Here is a 24,311-nt window from a genome sequence, read left to right on the forward strand (position 1 = left end):
CTCCCATCCCATCCTGGGGTGATGGGACTGCAGTGCTGCATGCTGATCAGCATCACCCATGCTGTGTCACCCATGGGGAATGATAACCCCAGAGCAGGGCAGCTGCTGCAACCTTTCTTTTGCTGCCCTGTGCAGGGCACTGGATTGACAAACAACTCGGGTAGTAAACAACTCCAGGCATTGCCTGCCTTTTGTTTCACCGCACACCCCCTGCAGCTAACTGTCCTGTAACCACATGGATGTGATGTGGTGCTGCCAAAACCCAGGCAGGGCTGCAGGCAGGTCTTTGCTTTTGCCGAGTGACCCACACCACTTTATCTCTCCTCAGGCTGCCTTGCGGGCAGCCAGCTCGCCAATGCCCATGACTGGAAGCAAAGAAGCGTCTGGGAAGGTCTAGGACCAATATTGGGAGCTTCAGCCAAAACTGGCAAGGGGTGATGAAGACCAGAGGCCAGCAGTGCTTCCTGTGCCCGGCTCCCTGTTAGGATGCCTATGGCACAAGGCAAATGGAAGAGTTCTTTGGAGATCACAGCCATCGCAGAATCGTGGAGGGTGACACAAACGTAGGCTCTGGGGACACTGTGCTGCTTCTGTTCACGGAAAGGCCTTGAAAATGACCTGCATGCTGGGAGCCTCGGAGGGTGGTTGTGACATCAGATCAGGGAGGAATTTGGAGAGAAGGGCATGAGGAAGTGGTGGAGACAGAGCTGGGCTTGGGTGCTCCAGCAAAGGGTATGGCCTGGTCCTGATCTCTCCCAGGCTGCCATCAGTCATGTCCCATGATGTCTCACGAGTGAGACTAGCTGCAGACCCATAGATATTCCAAGTGTTTGGTGGCCTCTCCCTTTGCTCCTCCCTGCTTTTCCTTGGAGCATCACACTCAACCAAACTTCAAATAAAAAGAGTAACTGTTTGAAACCTTGCTATTTTTTCTAGTTCTTTCATGACTTCCTCTGTGGATGGTTCATAAGGTCACCTGGTCACGCCCTCACTACCCTCCACTTCCCCCACAGGATTGAGTAGCCAGCTTCCCAGCTATTTTATGGTCATGGTGATGAGGTGTGAGAGGGTCCCATGGCATCTCCACACCAAAGGGGCCATGCAGTTCTCACTGAGGATATTGGATATATTATTTCTGGCTGGGGCAGCAGGACTTCCAGCATGGGTCAACTGTTCCTGCCATCCACAACCTTCCCACAACCACCTGAGTTTCCTGGTCCTCTCCCTTTCTCTGTCTCCTTCCTGGTCTACCAGGGGAATGAGCAAATCCATTCAGATTTGGGCGGGGAGACATTCCCCTTTTCCAGCAGGAGGGCTGCCACCCTCCTCTTGCTCACCGAGCCCTCCCTTCTAGCCATGGCGGGACCAGCAAGCCTCATGCTGGCAAAGATGCAAATCCCACGTGGGAGCTGGGCTTGGCTTTGGCGTGGGAGACCTGGTACCCATCCCCAGCAGGGAGAGAAGGGGAGAGTTCTGCATCCCCCTCCCCAGCACAATGTTGGGATGGTCACCCCCTGTCCTTCCCACAGCATCACAGGGGGACACAGCCAGTGCAAACCCACACCAGCCTGTCCTGCGTGGGCAAGGCGGCAGCAGGGGCAGGACCCCCTCCCATACCCAAATCCCAAACCTTGCCCCCCCCCTCCTGCCCCTAATTGTCTCACGTGCCCACCTCCATGGGAAAGGGATTTTGCAGAGAGACGTCCATCCCAGCGGCCATCCCCATCCCAGCCACCGCTGCTGCCTCAGCTCCTCCTAGCCCGGGTTTCCTCTCCCGTCTTTGGGTCTGGAGCAAGCTGGACGCTTTTAAAAAGCTTTTTATGTGCGTGCGTGTGTGTGTGTGTGTGTGTGAGTGTGTGTTAATCACATGATTGTCGTTCACCTGTATCCTGAACAAAGACAGCACACTGTTTAAGGCCCAAACAAGAAAGCCGGCAAGGGAAGGAGGGGGGGGGAGTTGGGAAAACTGAAGGGGCTGTTGAGAGAGCGGGCGCGCGGGAGAAAATCCTTATCAAACTCCCAATTCATGGGTCTCCCTTTCCCTCAGCACACTGCGGGTATTGTTTGGCTGGGGTGTGTGTGTGTGTGTGTATTTTTTTGAATGTCTGTGTCGTTCCCCCCTCACTCCCCAGCTCTGACGCCGTTTTACTGTATGGAAAGATTTCACGGGGAACCCCTCCCATTTTCCCAGGCAGTCCTGGGACAATACCAGTGCTGTGTCCCTGAGCTGGGCAGGGGACAAAAACTGGCCCTGGCTTTTGCGATGGGGATGCTGTTGCTCCTCTGCTGCAGAGGGGCTCTCCCCTCTTACTCCTCCCTTGCCATGGGTGCAGGGCATGGGTATCATCTAGCAAAATCCCTCCCCAGCAATGTCAATGATCCCACCTTGGTAGTGGATGTGTCTCATCAACATGGTCCACTTGTTGAAACTCTACTGAGCAGGTGCCCCTGCCTGCCCCTGTGATGATGCACCTTGCTCACCGAGTGCCCAGGCCAGAGCAGGGTGCCTTTCTCGTCATCCTTGGGAGCGGTGCAGATGCAGGGGCATCTAGCATGATGGGACATCTCCACTTTGCACCCAGTTTTACCCTTGCCATCCTGACATGGCTTTATGATGGAGAAGTGGCATCCTTCCACCTTTGCATATTGGGGACTGAGGCCCAAAGAAAGAATTTCACGGATGCGTCACAGCAAATTTGTGGCTTAGCAGCGTCTCTGCCTCATGAACCACCTTCACTGGTAGATCCTTCATCCACAAAGGACTGTCCCCTTTTATGGATCTGGAGCACCTCATCCATAGAAATATATGCTGAAAAGAAGGGGTGGAAACCTGCTATATGAGCATTTCCCTAGGGACTAGGCATTAGGAAGACTGGCATCTAGAAAGACCACTTCTGCAATGTTAGCTGTTGTGGCAAGCTCTTGCGGGGTCCTTGTGTCTAAAAAGGGTTCCCAGGGGATGCTGGAGGAAAAGACATGCCACTTCAGTGATTCCTGAAACAGGGATGGTCTCCTCTCCTTCCCCTCTGCCCATCTTATCATCTCAACTGAAGAGAAAGCGTCACACCTCTTCCTGCTGCTGTAGAGGTGCATTTTCCACAGCTCGCTCTCCTGCATCCACCTCTTTGTAGCACAAAAGATGATAGATAGACTTGGAAAACAATATACGAGCAGTCAGTGCTGTGAGAGGTAGGCTGCAAACAGGGAAAAAGGCACTACAGGGAAAATGAGTTCATAAAGACGAGGCAGAACCAAAGGAGACAAAAAAGCAAGAAGTGGAGAAAGGCAGAATGAAGGGAAAAAACCTTTCCCTGCCATTTAAATGTGAGGAGACACAGAGACTGCAGTTTGCAAAGACTGTATGGCTGGTACATGGTCCTTTGAGGATGTCCCTGTCTGCAGTTGAGGCACCCACAGCTCTTCCAACAAGACACAAATGGGACATGGCTTTTGTCTGGCAGGTGGCAGCAGCCCCGGACAGGGATGGTGAGCAGGGGGACAAACACCAGTACAGACCCCTGTGGGTTACTGAAATCCCCTCCAGGTCTGATCTCTTTCTTGCCCCAGTTGGGAGTGGTGGGTCAGGTGCTCTTCTGCTCACCCAGACTCCATGGGCACGCAGGAAGACGTGAGCCTCACCACTCACGGTCTTGCTGGGATCAAGCACCATCTTGTTCTCCCCACAGAGCTTGCCAAGAGGCTGCTGCATTTGGGGTATGAGCTGCGCGGGCTCTGAAGCTCCTCTCAGTGCCCTGCGGGGCTCCTGCTTGGGGATCTCCAACAAAGTGCTAGGAGGATCCCTGGCCTCTCGCTCCCTACCACTTGGTGCCCAGCACCCTGTACACCCACTCTGGAGGGAAATGAGAAGTCCCTGCCCCATTGCCACTTTCCCAGGGGGTCCACAGGAACCCACCACCTAAAGGGAGGGCAAATAAACACCCTTTTCTGGCAGTTTTCTGCCCTAGGTTGGAAGTTGGCTGCAGTCAGGGGACCAAGCAGGGCAGTGTTTCTCAGCAGTGGCTATCTCCCTGTGGGACAGGAGACCAACCCTCCCGTCCTTCCAGTTCTCACACACCTCATATGCAGGGTCTCTGGACCCGAGAGGGTGAGCCTTGCTGGCGGGGGGAAGATGCCATGAACTCTGCAGCACCATTGCCTCTGCATCCAGTGGGCCACAGACAACTTTGCACAAAGTGACCTCGCCCTGTTTGGTTTTGCTGGTTATCTGTCTGCCAGACAGAGGGTGAACTGCCAAACTGCCTCTGCCTGTGTCATGGGACCCCTTCTCATGACACCCACAACCACAGTCTGTCTTGGTGAGAGAATTCATCCTATACTGCAAGACTTGAGGTTCACCAGACCCTACTTTGGTCAAGGAAGCAGGGCCTCAGTGCTGTTTTGCTAGGTTCTCCTTTGGGTTACTCAGCATACAAATTCCTCTCTTCCAAAGGGGAAAAGGCATCATATGGAGAAGAGTATCTGAGCCCGTCTTTCTTCTGGAGTAGGTAGTGCCGAAAAGAAGAAAGGTAGGAGGTGATCCCTTGAGATTTTTTTTTTTTGAGGGATGCAAGAGGCACCTTTAAGCACCTCTGCCCACTTGATGCCAATGGCATGCAGCCGTTTCCCCGCCCAGCTCTGTTCAGTGAAGACTTCTCACTGGGCTCTAGCGAAGGTTTTCCCTGCAGCCACGCTATGATTTTAGAGCTTTACTTACTCAAGGCAATGGCAGATGTGCAGGGAAATAGCCCTGTGCTGTCAGCCAGGTCTGCAAGGGCAGTGGCCAGCCCCACAGGTTTGCTCTGAGGGCTTTTCCTCAGGTGCTCAGCACCATCCTCGGGACTTATGCTTCATGTGGTGCCACCCAGCATTTTTGCTGGGTCTTTCCAGCAGGGTTTCTGACGAGTGCTACAGGAGTTGAAAATGTTCTTGAAATTCCTTGAAGCTGGTGCCCTGGCTCACATCCATTCATCTCTTTCTATTTACTGACTTAGCATTGAAGTGTCTTCAGGTTGGCTGACCAGCAAGCAGCTGGGGCAGGAGCTACGTTTTTCTCATTGCTAACTCAGGAGGACCTAGGAGGATCATCAGATTTTTTGTGGATGACCTCTCACAGTTACAGGGTTGCTGTTGGTCTATACCAGCCCTGGTGACAAAGGAAACAGAAGCAGCCAACTATCCGAGGCATCTGGGATGGAAATCGAGCCAAAAAATGGAAGGTGAGATGGAGAACGTGGTAACCCATTGGGTGCTGAGATCCTCTATGTGTCCTGGTGCGTGAGCAGCAAGAATGAGGTTGAGTGAGTCCTTCTCATCAGGAGACCTCCCTTTCCTTGTGAAAGACCCCACATTTGCCTTCAGGAGCAATTCAGCATGTTGGAGGAAGCAGAGCCTGCTTGCCTTGGCAAGACCACACAGAGAGGAACATGTTGTGACAAGCCCATTCCTAGGGTGCAAAAGTCCTAAGAAGGTTCAAACTGGTATCCACTGTCCAGCAGCATGGTATTTTCCCTGGACCTGATGTTCTCCATCCTCGGGACACCTGTGACCTCCTGCATCCCCTTTCCCACCCCACAGACTCAGGTCTGAAGGAGGATGCCCTTTTGGCCAGCGTCTTGACCCTGGGGTCCCGGGCCAACTTGTTGCAGCACGGCAGGGTCCCCATGACACTCTGGGGTGGGGACCAGGACTTATTTGGCACATGGGGGGCACCAGACCCCACAGAAGCAACCGTGCTAACAGGGGGAAGGAGGGGGATCCCAGTCCTGGGGTGCACACCCATCTCCCCAAACCATCCCAGACCCCTTCCAGCACCCCACCACCACAACCCCACTGGGGGTGATTCCTCCAGCACCGTCTCTGGGGTGGCCATGCCGCCAAGAGCAGCCCACAGCTGGCAGCTCTTGTGAAGAAGCTGGCACCAGGGGAAAGCGGGGAACGTGCCGGCAGCTGAGGTGGGGTGGGGGGCTGCCTGCGTCCCCTCCCCGCTGTCCCTGACCGGCCGTATTCTGGCTCCGAGGAGTGCTTGGCTCCACCTTCCGCCCTTCCCTCCCCCGGTGCTAAGCAGCAAAGCCAGCTAGAGACATCCAGCCGGGGTATTAGTAAAAACCAAGCCTCCCTCTAGGAATGGCACTCGCCTGAGAGCCTCCCCGCACCGCACCGCACGCCCTGACGCCGCTGGGGCTGGCAGGGGGAACGGGGGGCTACTGGGATACAAATCACAGCCCTCACAGGATCTGCCCGGCACACTGGCCAGCAACGTAAGTTTTCCTACCTAAGCTCGCTCACACACGCGCACACATTTGCTCATGCTTTTCCCTCTACTTTCTTTTACTTTTCTTAATTACCCCTGTGAGCATCCGTGTGGTCCTCTGAAACTGGAGGGATAGCAGCCCTTGCTTTGCACTGGCTCTCTTTCAGCTAAGCCAGAGGCATACTTTTCTATCACTTTTTTTGTTTTTATTTCTTTCTTCCTTTTTTTATTGCTGGATGGGGGGGATGGCAAGGCCGTTATTTTTAGAGTGCTTCTTTCTCCAAGGGGGGAACTGCTGCACGGCAGCAGGGGCTTGTAGAGATGACTGCAGACAGAAGGAGAGAGGAGGAGTGCGTGGCGCAGGCAGCCCAAAGCCTTGGCTTCTCTCAAAGTTAAACTTGGTTTCTGTTTGTATCTATCTATATATATATCTGAATGTGAATATGTATATGCATACAGACACATAAATAGGTGTGCGTGTGTAGATGTATTTTAAATATTTGCTTTATGAGCTACGAGAGGAGGGTGAGGGATGGGGTGTCCCTGCAGAGGCACTTCCTAACAGCTGGGATCAGGGTCTCCAGGTGCGAAACCGGGGCCCAGGCTCGGTCCCCGCCCAGCGGTGCTCGCTCAGCTTCCCCAGTAGCTGGAATATAGGTCCCTTCTGATTTATCGATATGGTGCCAGTGCTCCCCCTCCCACGCCTGCCCCTGGGCACCGCGCTGGCATTTCACCACACATCTTCGAAAGAGAGGGGCGCTTCCCCACACAAGTTTTGCGGCCATCCTCTCCATCCCGCTCCCTGTGGGGATCTGCGCCCAGACAGGACAGTCCATGCCTCTCGCCTTTCAGGTCCCCAACCCCCCTTATCCCTCTTGCCGCAGGCCCCTCTGCACATGTCATCTCCAGACGATTGCAGAGATAAGGAGAAATATCCCAATTAATCAGGGGCCCCGACCCATCCCCACCCCCACGGATCACGGGTTTTGTGGTGTGCATGGCTATTGCTTTGCTTGCGCTTTTATTGAGCGGCCCCTGTCTCGTGGTCAGCTCTTCAGAGACCTTGGAGCCCCCTTCAGATTTGGTGGTTGCGTCTCCTTTTCTCTCTTTCCCCCTCTTTCCTTTCTTTCCTTTGTTTTTGTCTTCCTCCCTCCCCTCCCCAGTGAGAAGAAGGACACCAAGAAGGAAGAGAAAAAGGGCTCGAGAGTAACAATGGCTGATGACCAAGACCTTTCGGAAGTGGAGATGAGCCCAGTGGGCTCTGAAGACCACCACTGCCTCTCGCCAGGACCCTCCATGGTGGCGGACAACTCCCCGCACCTCACCAGCTCCGGGAATGGGGAGATGGGGAAGGTCAAGAAGGAACAGCAAGACTCGGAGGCAGACGACGACAAGTTCCCGGTGTGCATCCGCGAGGCTGTCAGCCAGGTGCTGAGCGGCTATGACTGGACGCTGGTACCCATGCCTGTCCGGGTCAATGGAAGTAACAAGAGCAAACCCCATGTCAAGCGACCCATGAATGCCTTCATGGTCTGGGCACAGGCTGCCCGGAGGAAACTGGCTGACCAGTACCCACACCTCCACAATGCTGAGCTCAGTAAGACCTTGGGGAAGCTCTGGAGGTAAGAGCAGACGGGCGGAGAGGGAACACAAGGGCTGAGGTCTGGAAGTGTCCTGGAGAGGACTGTGCGGTCACATGGAAGGACGGAGACTTAGCGGGATGGAAGGGGTGTCCCTTGAGGGGAATTCCTTCCCTGCGGGGAGCCCCCTTGCAGGAGGCACAGTCAGTGACTGGGGCAAGAGTGGTGGTTTGATGTAGTGAAGGCTTCCTCAGCAGAGCTTACCTCCATCCTGGGTGGCAGCCCTTTCCACACGTTTCCCACTAACTTCCCCTGTTGTTCCTGATCAGGACACCCTTGTCCTGGTCCTCTCCTGCCTGACTGCCAGGAGAAATCTTGTTTTCTTGGCTCACCTTTTCTTTTGGGCCAAGTTATGCACTAGCAGGAGCCAGGCTGAGTCCCATCCAACTTAACTCACTGGTGGCTACCTCAAGCCTGTTTGAACTCGGGTCCCAGTGCTGGGACAGGACACAGGGGTTATTGTCCACACAGTGCCAGAGAGCAAGTGGAAAACCAAGTTATGGCCAGGAAGGAAGGTCAGGGGAAGGGAGGCAGCTGGTCAGAGCCCCACACCCATCCTTCCCAGGATGGTCCCAGTTTTGGCAGGCCATGCAGTTTCAGTGAGATGGAAAGGACAGACCCTGCTAGAAAGTAGGGCTGAGGCTTAGCAGAAAGGAAGAGACCTGCAACAGTCCCAGCTTAGCAGTCTCTCTTGCAACATGTTGGCTCAGACCAGCCCCATCTCCCTTTGCACCCAGAGAGATGCCCTCCCTTCTCGCCAGCATACAAACGCTCCTTCTCTGGCCCCACCAGTTTCTTGCGCCCATTATAATTTTGGATTTGTGCAGATCCCTGGGTCCTTTATATACCCTCCCCAACCAGCTCCTCCTTCCTCCAGCAGACCCACAGGCTGCCCTGATCGATTGCAGCTGGCCCATAGGTGTGCAGAGAGGTGTTGTGCCCAAGCCAAGTGTGTCAGGCTGGCCATGCCACTTCTTTCCCATCTGACGGTCTCTGCTGATAACCACATCAACCTTCTGCCACAAGTCCCCAGGATCCTCTGCCTCGCCTTGCACTAACCAACACAAACCAAGCATCAGGCAAACAGCCCCTCTTTTTCTCTCTCCTGGCCTGGCAGCATTTAGTGGAGGAAGACCTCAACCTTGGGTGGGCCAAGAGACATTTTTCCAAGCAGAAGTAAAACACACCCTTTCCAGCAGCGGGCTCCTCCTGGCTTCAAACCTCCTTGCTCACAAGGAACAGAGCCTTTGACCATTAGTTTCTCCCTTTGCTGCATCAGCCTGCTTACCCCCACCTGTCAGTGTTTAGTGTAAGCCCAAGAAAGGGATTTCTTTGGAATGCTGAAGGCAGGGCAACTGCAGATACCTCATCTGATGCGCTTCCCCGCTTTGTTCCCCACTGCCTTCCCTTCCTTTACCACAGCACTTCCTCCCACCTGGGGCTCTGCTGCCAGCCTCTGGACTGTGAAGCTGTGCTGGAAGAGGTGTATGTGGGGGGGGTAACCCACCTTTTTTGTTCCCAAAGTTTTACTTCAAAGTATCATTTGGTTATTGCAAAATATTGCCAGATTTTAGAGCAACAGCCTCCCTCTGGACACTGCATTTCCCCTGAAAATATAGCAGAGCAGTGAAATCCTCCATACATAGTGCATTCAGAGCACAGGGAGACACAGCCCCTGGCCTGTGACCGCTTTCACACACCCCGCTGCCTCCCTGTTCCCAGGGCATGGCTCCTGCCACTGACTGCATAGGACTCAGAGCAGGGGGATGCTGCCACTGGACGATGGACAAGGTCCCTGGCTGTTTCTTAGGGCACCACGTGGTCAGGTGTAGAAGCTTGCAGGATGAGGCCTAGGGTTGTTGCGTGCTGCTGGGTTTGCCACCTGGCTGCTTTGCTTGAACATGTCTCCTCTCCGAGTGTCCCTAGTGCAGGCCACAGCTCTCTGGGCCATGTCAATCCCTACAGGGACCATACAGCAGAGTAAGCTGGGTTATGGGTGCAGTCAGTGTCTGGCCTGGGTAGGACCACGTGCATGTGTCTTTCTGTGAGGCTGGGGAGAAACATCAGCCCACAAAATTCCAGGGGTGGTGGCCCAAAGGTTACCTGGATAGTAGCCCTGAGCCTCACCTTCTAGTCATGGTACGGCTGGGTCTTCATCCACTGAGGTTCCCACCACCTTCATCTACGCTATCCCAAAGGTAAAGCTCCTATGCACCGGTACCACTGAGAGCAGCCATGTTTTGCTCTGTACGGCTTAGTCTTGGACATCTGACAAGGGTCCCTGCAAAGGGCCCTGGCTGTTCACATATCCCTGCCATTACAAGGTGGCCACCCCAACCCTACAGCTTTGGAAAACGTGGATGGCTTATATTTCCACGTGGGCTGCTCTGAGCTTATCCAGGTAAAGGGCAAGGGCATGCTAGGCAGAGAGTCAAGTGCTGGTAAGCATGCAGACTGCCTGCAGACCACCATTAAATCAAGCACGTCCCCAGTGATCGGCACTGGGTGGGGATGGCAGAGGCTGGGAAACCTTGAAAGGCAGCTAGCAGACTGAGCGATAACCCCAGTGCCATCCCACATGCCTCTGCAAAACAGGTTGCAATGGCCCAGGCTTTCTTTTTAAGCCTGGCCTTTGCTCCAGCTCCGTGCCACCGCTGTGCCCGCCACGGGCCCCAGCCCTCGCTGGGAAGGGCTGCAGGACGTGCCCTGATGGCTGCACTACCCACCCGGCCCCAAGTGCAGCGCCGGGGGGATTACAGCCCTATCCACCTCCCCGGCTGTACCCACTTGGGGGGTGTGAGGGGTGCAGTCGATGAACTGAATGTACTAAAAAAGAAGAAGAAGGGAGGGGTTCTGTGCTTGACGGTTGTGAAATCTTGCCTTGGCTGCTTTTCTTTCCCGGGGTGGGACAAGGAGCGGCTTTCAAATGGAGGCTGGCTGCTGAAAATGTCGGCATGACTCTCAGCCAAAATGCCAGCCAGCACCACCTCCGGGGCCAGAAACAAGTAAGGCATGGGAAGAAGGTGCGGAAGGCTCGGTAGGGAGGAGCGAGGGGACCCGATGGAGGGATCTTTGCACGGGGGTGGCAGCACCCAGGCTATAGGGTCATGCCCACCAAATCTGGTGCCGTGCATGTATAGGAAAGCCCACCCAGTTGCTTTTTGCTCCCAGCCAGCCGTTGCCTTGCATCAGCCCCAGTGACCATCCCCATCACTCCACTGACTCATCAGCAGCTGAGTTCTGTCCCAGGGTCAGGCCTCTGGCCATCGAGCCACTGGCACGCAGCGCGGTGCGCTGCCAGGCAGCTGGAGGGGGGGCTGCCACAGGTGGGCAGAAAGATTTTGGCTCTTCTTTCTCCTCCCAGAGTGGGGCACTAGATGTTTGCCCCTGTCCCCTCAGCTTGGAGGGTGAGCATTCGGTGTTGGGGAGGGTGGCGAGGGCTTGGTTAAACCCCATGAAGGGCTTTGCTCTGTGATCCATAACTTCTCTGCCCGTGCAAGATTCCTTTGCATTATGGCCTGGGGAGCATGGGGGGCAGGAGGGGGAGGGCAGGAAGCAAGTGAAATCCAAATCCCCCCAAATCTCCTGGCCTTTGCCTGCTTGCACCAGTTTCACTTTGCTAAAGCCGATTTTGAGCTCTGATCCCAGAGGGAGGGAGGAGGGAGCAAGCAGCCTTGGAAAGGAGAACACTAAGCCATGGGGAGTGGATTCACTGCTGTCCTGCTGGTGGCACTGCCCGTGGGCTGCTGTCAAGGGGAGAGGAGGTGAGGCACTTGGGCATAACTCAGAGGGCAGGGATCTGACTCCTGCATCGCCTTGAGTGGCTCTGGTTCACCCCATCCACAAGATGGATCCATCAGGCCGATCTTTGGTCTCCATTGGAGGAGGCTCTGCTCTGAGCTTGCCATGCAGCCTGCTCTGCAGATCAAATCTGGTTGTGCAGCCTACAGCCCTCTTGCTCCAAGAGGTGCCCGCACAGAAAGAAATCTTTCATTCCCAGCCACAGCATCTTATTAGATTTAGCATCACCTGAGTTGGGAATGCAGGGACACCAGAGCACGGCTGCCATGTAGTGAAGAGTCCCAGGTTGCAAGGCTGCAGGTTTTGCCTCTATTCTCCACCTCCCGTGGAGATGAGGCATTCTGCAAAGATGAGGGTTTTGCCAAGGCAAGGTCACCTTCCAGTCCACAATGACTACAAGGCTTGGACATGATGTCCCTGAAGTCCCCTTGGAGGACTGTCTGGAGCGGCACAGGCTGAGGGATTAGAGCCCTCCAGGATGTGTGAGCATGGTGTATGGTGGTGGGAGGGAGACAGGAAAGCTGGTGTTGGATTCATGGTGGGTCAGTTGCTTTAATCTCCAGGATTAAGGCAGTGGAGGAATGTGGTGTGCGGCCGTGACCTGCTCAGGCTGCCTGGAGTGAGCCCAGGTCAGCACTGTAACGGGCTCCAGCCCATGCCATACACCTTCTGGCTGCCCGCCAAGGGGATGCACAAAGAGCTGGGGGAAAGGGAATGCTTAGGAACCAACACATTACTTGCTGGCAACTCCTATGATTCCCCACCAGAATTATCTGTGTGCTCCTTGAGCCATGCCTCCTCTTTGTCTTCAGTTTTTCAGGCCTGTTCAGGCCTTTGTATCTTCCTCAGAGCCTATAGGTTCACAGAGTTGGTCGCATTTCATTGCTGAGGGCTTCAGGGGTTCTGAGGTGCTGACACAGCCCCATCCCCAGGTAGTTCTTTTGCTGGGGAGAAAAAGGCATGGACATCTCCTAAACGGAATATTTTTTGCCGTTTGGGAGCCCTGCCATTTCTAATGGCTGTTTGGAGTTGCAAGTCATGGGAAGACTGGTCCCTTCTGAGAGCACTGGTTTCTGGCTGGAAGCAGGATGACCTTGAGTCACAAGAATATTTGAGGGTAAAAATCATAAAATGAAACTGAAGTGCTTCCAGCTGAGACACTGCTAAAGGCTTGAGCAATGCTGTGAGCCATCCTGCCCGCACACTACACCACTTTCTCAGAAAGCCTATCTTAACTAGAGCAGCCCATGATCTGGCAGGAATACAGAGGAGGAGCTTACATTTCTGCAGTGCCTTTCATCCAGAGATCAAAGCTCATCTATTTCTACAAGGGTAGCAACATAGCAGCTAATTTTTTTACAACTGCTCAGCTAAGTTCAAGCAGGTCTCATCCTTTGTGCTTCAGCCTTTTGCATTATCCATGTCTAACATGAGCAGGAGCTCCAGAAACAGCAGAACACACGGTTTCCCTCCCTTTGATATTTTATTTAATCCCCTTCTCGGATCTTGCAAGGTGCATAAAGGCCCAGCAAGCTCCATGCAGCAACATAGGTACTGTGGAGCTAACACCAGTTGCTGCCATTTGTGCTCAGTAGAGCCTCAAGCCTGGAGCAGAGCCTATGGAAGGGTGGGAAGTTAAACTGGAATTAATAGTCTGGGGAAGAGCAAGAGACATGCAGGAGGCAGCACTACAGGTAGCAAGGCTGTGTCACACTGCTTCAGTCTGAAGGATGATCCCAATTGACCTTAATTTGCCTAGAGCCTTTGAAAGCAGCTTGTCCAGCCTTATTTTACATGGCAATGTAAGAAAGGGCGTTGAAATTACTGAGGTGAGAAGCACCAGGCAGCTGGAGAAGGGGGACCCAGCACTGACACCAACCAGTGCCAGTGTCAGGGCTTAACAGTTCGCAAGGAGGACAAAAACATCACTGTCTCCACTGAAACACTTGCAAGCTCTCCTTGTTGTTCTGGGAAATGCCTTCAATGGTGCAACACCCTGCCATATGGATTTACACCCTGTGTCCCACAATGTTCTGTACAGGTGCATTTTTTTTCTGATGTACCTGCCCCTCTCCTTCCCCTCTTCTCTTCTTTGCCACCTTGGCCTCTGCAGGCTGTTGAATGAAAGTGACAAACGGCCCTTTATTGAAGAGGCAGAGCGGCTGAGGATGCAGCACAAGAAGGACCATCCTGATTATAAGTACCAGCCCCGCCGGCGGAAAAATGGCAAGGCCACACAGGGCGAGGGTGAAGGTCAGGTGGAGGGGGAGGCTGGCGGGGCTGCTGCCATCCAGGCCCACTACAAGAACACCCACCTGGACCACAGGCATCCTGGTGAAGGGTCGCCCATGTCGGATGGTCATCCAGAACACTCCTCAGGTGAGTCCCAGGTCTCCATGAACCTACTGACAGGTTGCAGCCAACTTGGAGGCTCAAAAAAGACAAGGCATCACAGTGAAAGCCTCAGTGGTGTGGCTCACACCTTGCTCGTGACCCAACAAACTCTGCTGGAGTCGGTGGTATAGGGACGTGCCTGAGTTTGACAGGCACTTGCATTCCTTGTCAAGCAAGGTATCACTGCACTCTTCCCTTTTTCCACAAGATGATATAAAAAGGTTTGGTTTTGGCTAGCTATTTCTTTCTCCCCTCCACTGAAGTCTCCAGCCAGACAGTTGCTGTCACACTGGGAGGAGCAGAGCTGGGCTGTGTATAAAGCCAGGCATAAAGTGGTAACTCATCTCTTCACTCTCTTTCCTCCTCAAAATGTTTTTCACATTGCAGGTCAGAGCCACGGGCCCCCCACACCTCCTACCACCCCTAAGACCGAGCTGCAGGCAGGCAAAGCCGACTCCAAACGAGAAGGGCGTTCCCTGGGGGAAGGGGGAAAGCCACACATTGACTTTGGCAATGTGGACATCGGGGAGATCAGCCATGAAGTGATGTCCAACATGGAGACCTTTGATGTCAATGAATTTGACCAATACCTGCCGCCCAACGGACACGCCGGCCACCCAGGCCATGTTGGGGGCTACGCGGCAGCTGCCAGCTACGGCCTCGGGAGCGCCCTGGCCGCAGCCAGCGGACACTCTGCCTGGATCTCCAAGCAGCATGGAGTCTCCTTGTCCACTGCCACCTCATCAGTGGTGGACTCCAAGGCCCAGGTGAAAACGGAGGGGTCTGCCCCTGGAGGTCATTACACTGACCAGCCCTCCACCTCCCAGATAGCTTACACATCCCTGAGTCTGCCCCATTACGGTTCGGCCTTCCCCTCCATCTCCAGGCCACAGTTTGACTACCCAGACCACCAGCCCTCGGGACCCTACTACAGCCATTCCACCCAAGCCTCTGGCCTCTACTCTGCCTTTTCCTATATGGGACCTTCCCAGCGTCCCCTTTACACTGCCATCTCTGACCCTGCACCCTCTGTGCCACAGTCCCATAGTCCCACACATTGGGAACAGCCCGTGTACACGACTCTCTCCAGACCGTAGGGAATGGGGAACAGTGACCGAAGCAGCGATGGAAAGGCTCCGAAGAATCAGCACAGGCAGAAGAGCCTCCGAACTCCAAGGTCACTCAGTGCCACGCAGCCACCAGAACCCACTGAGCATACAGAAGTGCCTTTCTTGACCCTGGCTATCGCTGGCTCACCCGCCTAGAGGAAGGTTTTTCGTCCTTTTGCCCTTTACCAATTTCATGCAGGCCACACGACTGGCTTGCAACACCTTATTGGCTTTCTAGATGAGGAGGATTCTAGACATGGAGTGACTGGTCTGTGGTGGGTTTCGTTGTGCACACCCTGGACTGTATGATGAGAGAGACTATCCTTTCCTTCTCCTTCCCAAACTGCTCCAGGGAGTTAGCAAGTGTTTCCAACAGGCCACAATGGCCAGCACTTTGTCACCTGCTGCGGGTGAAGGGTGATTGCTCAGCCTTGGTGAACACTTTATGGGAGAAGCAGTAGGGAGGATGGCATGGCCGGCTTCCTTGCTATCAGCATCATGCAGCAGTCCCACCTAAGATTCACACATGCATGAATCTTGAACCCTGTTGGAAGACCAACCTACACTTGCTTACCTGCTGATTTCCACAGCTGCATCCTAGCTTTTCTCCCCGCCTCTTCTCTTCATCCTGTCTCTGTTTAATCCCACAGTCTTTCCCACGTGGAAATTTTAAGGCTTGCCTGAACAACACGTACGACGCAGGAACCGCACTGTTGGTCTTAAGCGTTACTCATATCACAGCCTGTGTGCGCATGCCTGTTCACGTATGGAGGTGCAGGAGAGGTGGGGAAGAACCAGTGAATCATTAAGGTGCTGTGGGTGAATCCTTCTTTCTTACAGTTACTCTATATTGTTCACTTATGTCTGGCATTTCTGGCATCTCAGTCTTTTCTAATTTCTTCAGTACCCAAAACAACCTCTGAGCAAACTTGGTCCTTCCCTCTTCCATGTCTGTCTGTGCCTGCCTGAAATGAAGAGGCACCAAGAAAGCTACTATGCACCTGCTGACACCCCGAGTTGATTCCAATACTCTCTTTGAAACCCCACTCCAAACTCAGGCTGATGGGGTGTGCATCCCTGCTCGTCCGTTCATCATGTCTTCCAGTCAGTCAACACCTCCCTCCTATCTACATTGAGGATGGAAAGATACTCCTGCGGCTTTAACCAAGGTACATATGGACCCAATTTCGGATAAGTGTAAAAAAAAAAAAAAAAAAAAAGAAGCCTATTTAGGTGCAAAGGAATTTGTTTTCCTCTTTGGGTTTCAAACTGGAAGCGACAACCTCTTGCAGTCAGATCAACCTCCTTTTTTCAACCCAATGCCTGAGGACAGTCTGCTTACTTCTCCTTTATCACTTCCAGGACTGGGGCAGTTTGTCATGCCAGGGAGTGAACTGGCACAAAAGTTGTTGCAGGAAAAGATGACTCCTGGCAATTGATCGCAGAAACATGTTGTGGGACCTTCCAATGGATATTCCAGTCTAGAAAGATAAAATACTTCGACCAAACGTGGACTGTGATCGGTGCCGCTATATCCCTCTGCTGATATGACTGCCAGATGCCCTTCCTGCCTCCCTTAGCTATGGATGACTTATCCTTGTGGTGTCTGAAAAGATCACGTAGAATGTTTGCTCCTTGTACGCATGTAACCTCTTCCAGCCCTGTCCCCTTATTTATGCAAGTAGCACCTTCCTCCCCCACCCCCCTTTCCTTGATCTCTATGCTGTCCTAGCACCATTAACTCTGCATTAAACATATGGAATAATAACCTTAACAGTTTCATTTTCACGTGTCTGGGTTTTTTTGACCTCTTCCCTGCAGGTCTTTGTTTTTTCCCCCAGTCAGTGTATGATGGGTCACACCAACACCACACAGATCCTGTGCACAGCCTTTCTCTGCCTGTCATAAAAAAAACCACAGGCAGAACTCCGACTGGATTACCAGACTCCTTGAGGCAGATGAAACTCATCTTCTGTTCACACCCCAGCTCCAGTCATTTCTTCAGTGCAAAATGTAGTAACACTGATTTCTGATCTCCAGCTAAGCTTCAGCACATGCAGTTAAGAGGAGCACTGTTTTGTACATGCTTCACCCAAGAATTTCTTAGTGTGATTGTTAATGCTCTCCAGAATAGAAGCATGGGGCTTCTTGTCTTGGTTCCTCACCACCAGGTAGCAGATGACATTCCTTCAAAAAAAACCTTCTCCACATACACAAACTTGTGTATTTTGGAAGCAACCATTAGTCTCCCTGTAGAAACTCAACCCCCTGGCATCTTGCCTTCAACAAGCAAGAATGTAAATACAAACACACACAGGGAGTATATTCAGCAATAGTTGTATAGACTTTCTTACTTGTTGGAAGAAGACATCCTGGGTGTAGTCAGGTCCTGGGAGGCTAAATGAATGTATTTGGAAAGAAAATGTACAGCAGATATTGGTCTCATCTCTCAAGGCCAATGGTAGCAAGGTAGGATCCCAATTAACACATGGACTCTTCATAACAATTACAAATTGATTCCAAAGGGTTTCAGTGCTGACACATGTGATCCATCCAGTGAGTGTGTGTTCACTAAATGCTTTATGGGTGAGTAGAGAAAGCAGGACATCCAAGAACTGTGGAACATGTTCAAAGGTTTTTTGAAACTCATAGCACTGTTTGGATGAAGTCCTGTATAGGGCCAAGAACATCAGCAGCAGAATGGCTTAATGGATCTAACAATGATGATGCCAGCTAAAGAGCTCTGTGCAAAATAGGACTGTGGTCATTCACTGGAGGGGAGGAGAAATCTCTATCCCAAACTACAGGCTGTGGGAAGAGTTCAGAAACTACTGCACTGCTGAGCAGGTCACGAGCATGTGTGGGGAAGAAGAGAAGCCATGGTGGAGTTAGGGATAGGAGAGCTGATCATAGGGTTGGGAGACAGAAGGGACATGGTATGGATGAACAGAACAGCAGGAAAAGAAAGTTCTTAACTGCGCATAAGTACCCTTCTCCAGCTCTGCAAAAAGCCAATTAAGAAAGGGAGTGGGCTCTGCCTGAACCATTCTCTAGTGGAAGACGATGCCTTGTCTCATCTAGGAGGGTCCTCACAACTAAGACAGGACTGAGAATGCTGCTGGTAACACAGGGGTTAACTGCTCCTCCTGCAGCCTAGCGGGAGCTGGCCCGGCATCCTTCCCTATCCCTTTAATCGGCATCCTTCCCTATCCCTTTAATCGTATCTGATACAGATGCAAGGCTGGGGAGGGGAGGGAACAAAGAAGCCATTTAAAAAAAAAAAAAAAAAAAAGGACAAGAAAACGACCCCCGAGCTCCATGGCTGACGCCAAAACGGTTACACAAAGGCACCATTTCAGGGCTGAAATTTCACCGCACCAACGTGATTAAAGGATTCCATGGAGGGTGGGGGAAGAAGGCTGAAGGCCTCAGTGCTGCAAATTAACCTTTTCTTGGTAAGGGTGGCCTACACCAGGAAGCATTTGTGTCCCTCACCATCAACCCCCTTCCCACACCTGCAAGCATCTCCACATTCCTTTTGACCTGTCATTTTGCCCAGGGACCCATTCAGCTCTTGCATTATCACCTCCAAACCCACCCTCTCCTGTGCACACCAACACAGGAAGGATGGACTGGTGCTTTTACAAGGAGCAGTAACAGAATGATATTCATGGTTGGTTATATGAGCCAAGTTCCCAGGCAGGTGGATGTAAACTGCCTTTGGGACATGGATACTCACATGCAGGCACTAACCACACATACAGCATGGAGAATGCATGCTTTATATATAAGCACAAGCCTTAACACAAACTAGTTGGAAATATTCTTCCTGGATCAGCATAAAAACTAACATAATGCAGAAACTACAAGTGAGGTGCACCTTCCCCCTTCTTCTCTTTAAAAAAAGAAAACAAACATTCTGAGCGCAGTTTTTAATAAAATAATTGAGAAAGACTCTGCATTCTGTGTAAGAGCTCAGATCTTCCTCATACAGAGCAAGAACCTTGGAGCACACAGATCAAGAAATGAAAACTAGGTAAACTATGTAGCGGCTGGCTAGAAGCCCCTGCAGGTTGTAATTCATCCACCCAACTATTGACTTGAGCATGTAACCTTCCGGCACATCAGAGGCCCGAGTGCAGGTACCTGAAGGGGAAAACCAGCTGATCTTTCATCACGTCACAGATTAAAAGAACTCTAGGATTTAACTACTATTGTGCCACCATAAGAACCACCAGAACATGTACAACGGAGATGGCTGGAGAGCACCCACACACCCAGGACCATCAGTTCCACTGTGTGTCAGCGAGCAGCTGTACAAGGAGCAAATGTGGCAACAACCTACAACTGCTGAGCTGGTGGGACTGCAAGTAGCAACTGCGCTTCCGGCTGGGGCAGTGCCACTGAAAGGGGATCCCCACTTCTGATAAGCAGCAGCAGCAGAGAAACAATAGGTGATTTGATGAGAGCTGCTCTACGATACTCCTGAGAAGCCCCACAGCCAGAGAGGAAATTGGGGGTTTCCACAGCAACCTGCTCAGGGCACAAAGGCCCAACTGTCTAGGGGGAAGCAATGGAGGTGTCTCAGCACTTCTGTTTTAAGAAGGGATGGGGTGGAGGGCTGGAGTCTTTCTGAAGCCAAAATACCTGCAAAAGCATTTTTGTACAGCAGGAGTTTAACTGGCTATCAATCCTATAACCAGGAAGGAGCCATGCTGGAGGAGGAGGAGGAGGAAGTAGTTAGGGCAGTCTTTAGCGGAGCTAAAAGGCAGGACCTTCACAGGTGAAAAAAAGCTGCAAGAAAAGCACAGCATTTGGCTCCCTAATCTTACTAATACAGCCCACAACACTGAAAGAAAGAACAACCAAGCTGGTAGAGAGAAGAAAGTCTGGGGGATGTAGGAGTGAGATGAAAGAGAAGATGAGAGGAAAAAAACAAAACAAACGACATTTAACTTAAAATGGGGAGGTTTATAATTTATTTACACAAATATAAACAAAAATAGAAACATCTCTCAAGAAGGAAAGAACCAAACAATGGCTGGAAGCTGATCAGTCTGTGATAATTAACTCATCCACACCCCAGTCTTCATAGCTCCCATCTGGCAGGTAACGACGGATGATTATGGGGATCTTGCGTGCTCTGAAGGGAGGACAGAGAGGTGAACAGAAATGCCACAGCCTTCACTATACCGCTGCAGCAGGCAATGGGAACTGAGGTGAGCGTACTGAAGCCACTGAGCATCAGGTGAAACAGAGATCTGTGTAGCACCAGTTATTTGGTATTACATAGTAGAGGGAAGTCCCAACAACCTCTCTCTCTTGTAGGTGCAAAGTGCTCAGTACCCTTAGACTGGAAACAACAAAGACCTACAGAAGGCCAGCCCTCTGTTGCTACTGCAGGAATTGAGCCCTGTGATCTGAACCCACTATAAGGCAACACCAAGCATCTAACAGACATAGGGGGAAAAAATAATCAAGGGACTTGAACAAATCCACCTTTTGTTTGATGGAAGATTTTTCCCCACGAGACACTATGGAAGTGGCATAATTCTGAGAACCTTCACACCAAACTGGTATTTACAGAGTATTTTGCACCCTGAGAGCATCAGTTACCTTTTAAGAAGAATACATGAAATAGGAACTATTCAGGTATCAAAACCCAGCACAGCTGGGATGGAGTACAGCATCTGCTAACAGCGCTCCCAATCAGAAAGCAAGAAAATGCTGAACACAGTTTAACTTAACGGAAGTAGATTTAAGTCAGCAGAATGTAATCAGACAGTCTGGAATCTAACCAGGGCATCAGGTTCCAACCATATCAGACTTGAAAAGTAATACAGCTTCTTCAATGATCACATTCAGGGCCATTGTTTTTCTAGCAGCAAAGCAGCTCCCTCAGGCCCAGAATTACAACTGAATTTTGGCACAGCACAGGATGCCACTATACTTTGTCACACCCTGACTTACTTTCTAGAGCTCATGCTCAGTGACCAGAAGCAACTCAGAGCTTGGAGATCTGACAGGAATATGACTTAAGAAGCTTCTGGCAATGATAAAGGGAAACGTAACAGATACAAAATCTGCAAGAACAACTGGAATGCACTTGAAACTGGGGGAGCAGGACAATTCAGTTCAAGAAAAGGGATTTAATCAGTAACGGTGTCCAGCTGCTCTGCTTGAAGGATAGCTGCATGTGGTGTAGGTCACTGACCACACAGGCACACTGTGGGCCAGCAAGGAGCTCTGCTGTGAAAAGGTAGGTCTGTTAAGTGGTCATCCAAAAGCTGCCTCTGCTACAGTCAGAAAGGATTTCTTTATCTTTCTGTAAGCAGGGGAGGTATCCTCCCACAAGCACAATAAGCCAAGTGTGCAAGGGTGCAGGAAAATAACATTCTTAACAGGTTCTCCACACCACCAGCCTGACCCTTATTTTATTTTTTGCCAGCACTTCACTTGAACACAGGTCTGTTCAGTTAGCTGCTTTGAATCAATTCCACTCAGGGAATTAAACTTATCCAGAAAGATGAGGACCTTGGATTTTCATCACAGAAATAAGCAATACTTGGACTCCAAAGTAAATGAGGTCAGAGCACTCCTAATCATCAGTACTTTGCATAAGCAACTCGGATGGGAGAGAGCTGCTGTGGAGAAGTCCCGAGGTGAAAAAGGGGAAGGTAATGAATGATAGCACTCACTGTTATCAAGACAAGCTTGTCTTGGGATAAGTTTCTAAATGCTGGGATGAAGAGAGGACCGCTGGCTTTATGGAAATCAATATGGTCACCACCAAAGTCTGGGACTTACTTGAGCTCCTTCATGGCTATCAGCAAGGGGTCTGTCTCTCCTTCCAGCTCCACCATCACAGGGGCACACATCCTGGGACAGAACATCAACGATCACTTGAATGAACGCACAGAGAGGGAAGAGGGACAACTAAGCATGTGCCTACTTATGTAATGTGGACAAAGGCCAGTGAAGTAGGAAGTGGGACACCACCTTCCTAATTTGGTTTGCTCTCTTACGCAATTCAGGAAGAAAATTCCCCCAGGTGGTTACTGACTGAGTTTTTACTTGAATATTCTTCTTGTCCCATCATTCAGCCTGTGCTGACCAGCTGGTGTTCAACGGCTGGTCAGATCCACAACTTTCTAGTCACCCTCTGCTGTACTTAGATGTGAGGAAAAGAGTGGTCCTAAAATTAATCCAATAAAGAGGGTGGAAACACTGTAAAATGAGCACACCTCCTACAAATCCAGCACATCTGTTATGTTCTCATTTGCTCACATCTTCCAGGCTTCGTCTGGGGGAAAGCATGGTGCTGGATTTACAATACACTCTACCTCTAGGAAGAAAAAAAATCAAGCGTTTTGCAGAGGGTTGCAATAGCACAGCAAATATGGAAAATGCTATCTGCCCATTAGACAGCAGCAGCAAAGAAAGTTCAAGTTATGTGTGGATAAGGCCACTGGGGGCTGCTGCTGGCCTAGGTTCAGCACTGAAGGCAGAATATGTAGGTGAAGCAGAACCAGGCGCCAGTGTTTTGGATTAAAGGCCTGGCACAGGCCCATCTTGTCTCCCCCATTTTTCTGGCCTTCCACCAGCTGAAAGAATGTGCACAAAATAGCTTCATGGAGTGAAGACTGTGGAAAGAACAGCTTGGCAAAGCGATGATTAAGGAAAAATCTGATAACCACCTTCTAAATGATGTAGAGGACAGGCATCATTCTGAGGGTGGATATAACCAAAATGAAACTCAGATGTGCTTTCAGACAAATCTTGCCATAAGCATAATAACCTTGCTCATAAAGCAGTTTTTCAAAAAGTGCAGAGCTTTTTAATATGTATTATTAAAACAAGTCTAGACAGGTAAATCAATGGATGAAGTTGAGAGCAGCCAGCCTTAACAGCATTTTAAAAACGGATTTAAATGTTATTACCTATTATAAATGAGGCCTTACTATTCCAAATACTTAAAAAAAAAAACCTTACAGCTTGCCACAATGCAACTGCACTTAAAACAGATTTCGGGTTGGTTACTCCATTCCCAATTCCTACAGCCCTGCAGTATCAAGTGAATACGTTCTGGAGCATCCCTCCCTCCTACATGGCTTCTACAAACCAGTTCTGACCTTTCCAGCCCACACTGGCTCCCTTATGAAAGGCAGAAACCAGAACCGGCTTGTCACATTCCTTACTCATTTTGCCTGTGACCGAGGAAAGTTCATTGCAATTGCTGAATGCTCCCATCTCTAGACATGAGTACCACAGTCTCAGCCAAGGAGTGATACAGGGACTCCACATGCAACCAAGAGCTCCATGGTCCTGTGCTTCAGTGTTGACCACGATGGTGGTCTACAAGCTCAGCAGTCATGTAACAGATTACATGAGATCCAGAAGTTTTTAAAGAAAGAGAAAAGCAGCTTTTACTGGGAAGGGAGGTAAAGCTGTGACAACACTCAGGATACAGAGTGAAATACTCACGCTATCTGGAGGGCACGAGTGCCCAGGACTCTGGCTCGCTCATATTTAGTCATGTAAGGGGTAGTGATCCGCTTCTGGTTTGCCTGCTGCCGCTCTCCAGAGGGGAGGATTTCCACATTCTCCTGTCCCTCCTGGGGGAAAGCAGAGCAACGTTAGAGCTCAGCTGCACCCACCACCGAGGCCCCGTGGCGCTGGGAGAGCCCCTGAGGCCTCCCCAGCCCCTGCGACCACCTTGCCCAGGCCACGGCGCAGGCCCGCAGTACCGGCAGAGCCTGCCTGGGCCGGCCGGCGCGGCGGCCCGCGGGGCACTCACCTCCTCCGCGTTCTCCAGGTCCTCCAGGCCCTCATCCTCCTCCACATCGTCGAAGTCATCCCCATCGAAGCTGCGGTAGGGTCACGCACGTCACGGGCCGGGCCGGGCCGGGCCGCCCCCGACCCGACCCGACCCGACCCCCCGGGGCGAGATACGCCGCCACCTCGCCTCCCCTCCCCTTCCCACCCCCGCCCAACCCCGCTCTCACTTGTCCTCGTTGTCAGACATGTTGCTTCCCCACTGCCTTCCGGCCCGGCGGAAGTAGGAACCACTTCCGGGTTCTCGCCGTGACGCTGCCGGAAGTGCCCCGTTGGCGCCGT

At 51.7% G+C, this 24,311-nt stretch overlaps 3 protein-coding genes across 4 annotated transcripts in view; 1 reads left to right on the forward strand and 2 right to left on the reverse strand.

Moving 5' to 3' along the window:
* Positions 1–1,760, reverse strand: part of PICK1 (protein interacting with PRKCA 1) — a 32,538-nt gene extending 30,778 nt beyond the window's left edge. The window contains exon 1 of one of the 2 annotated variants that reach the window (XM_037388879.1): positions 1,673–1,760. In XM_037388879.1, coding sequence (XP_037244776.1) covers positions 1,673–1,726 — 54 coding nt within the window. In that variant the 5' untranslated portion in view covers positions 1,727–1,760. The remainder of the gene's footprint in view (positions 1–1,672) is intronic. The other variant, XM_037388878.1, reaches the window with a different exon arrangement.
* Positions 1,761–6,064: 4,304 nt separating this feature from the next.
* SOX10 (SRY-box transcription factor 10) lies at positions 6,065–16,968 on the forward strand. The gene is made up of 4 exons (XM_037388877.1): positions 6,065–6,257; positions 7,414–7,872; positions 13,805–14,070; positions 14,473–16,968. The coding sequence occupies exons 2-4, from the start codon at positions 7,463–7,465 to the stop codon at positions 15,180–15,182; spliced, it is 1,386 nt and encodes a 461-aa protein (XP_037244774.1). The 5' UTR covers positions 6,065–6,257; positions 7,414–7,462; the 3' UTR covers positions 15,183–16,968.
* A 3,176-nt stretch (positions 16,969–20,144) lies between these two features.
* Positions 20,145–24,299, reverse strand: POLR2F (RNA polymerase II, I and III subunit F). Its single transcript, XM_037388974.1, has 5 exons — positions 24,200–24,299; positions 23,992–24,061; positions 23,679–23,809; positions 22,002–22,073; positions 20,145–20,337 (listed from the first exon to the last, which is right to left on the reverse strand). The coding sequence occupies exons 1-5, from the start codon at positions 24,217–24,219 to the stop codon at positions 20,247–20,249; spliced, it is 384 nt and encodes a 127-aa protein (XP_037244871.1). The 5' UTR covers positions 24,220–24,299; the 3' UTR covers positions 20,145–20,246.
* Between the last annotated feature and the right edge of the window lie 12 nt (positions 24,300–24,311).

The sequence above is a fragment of the Falco rusticolus genome, chromosome 5 (genome assembly GCF_015220075.1).
Source record: "Falco rusticolus isolate bFalRus1 chromosome 5, bFalRus1.pri, whole genome shotgun sequence".
Lineage (NCBI taxonomy): Eukaryota > Metazoa > Chordata > Aves > Falconiformes > Falconidae > Falco > Falco rusticolus.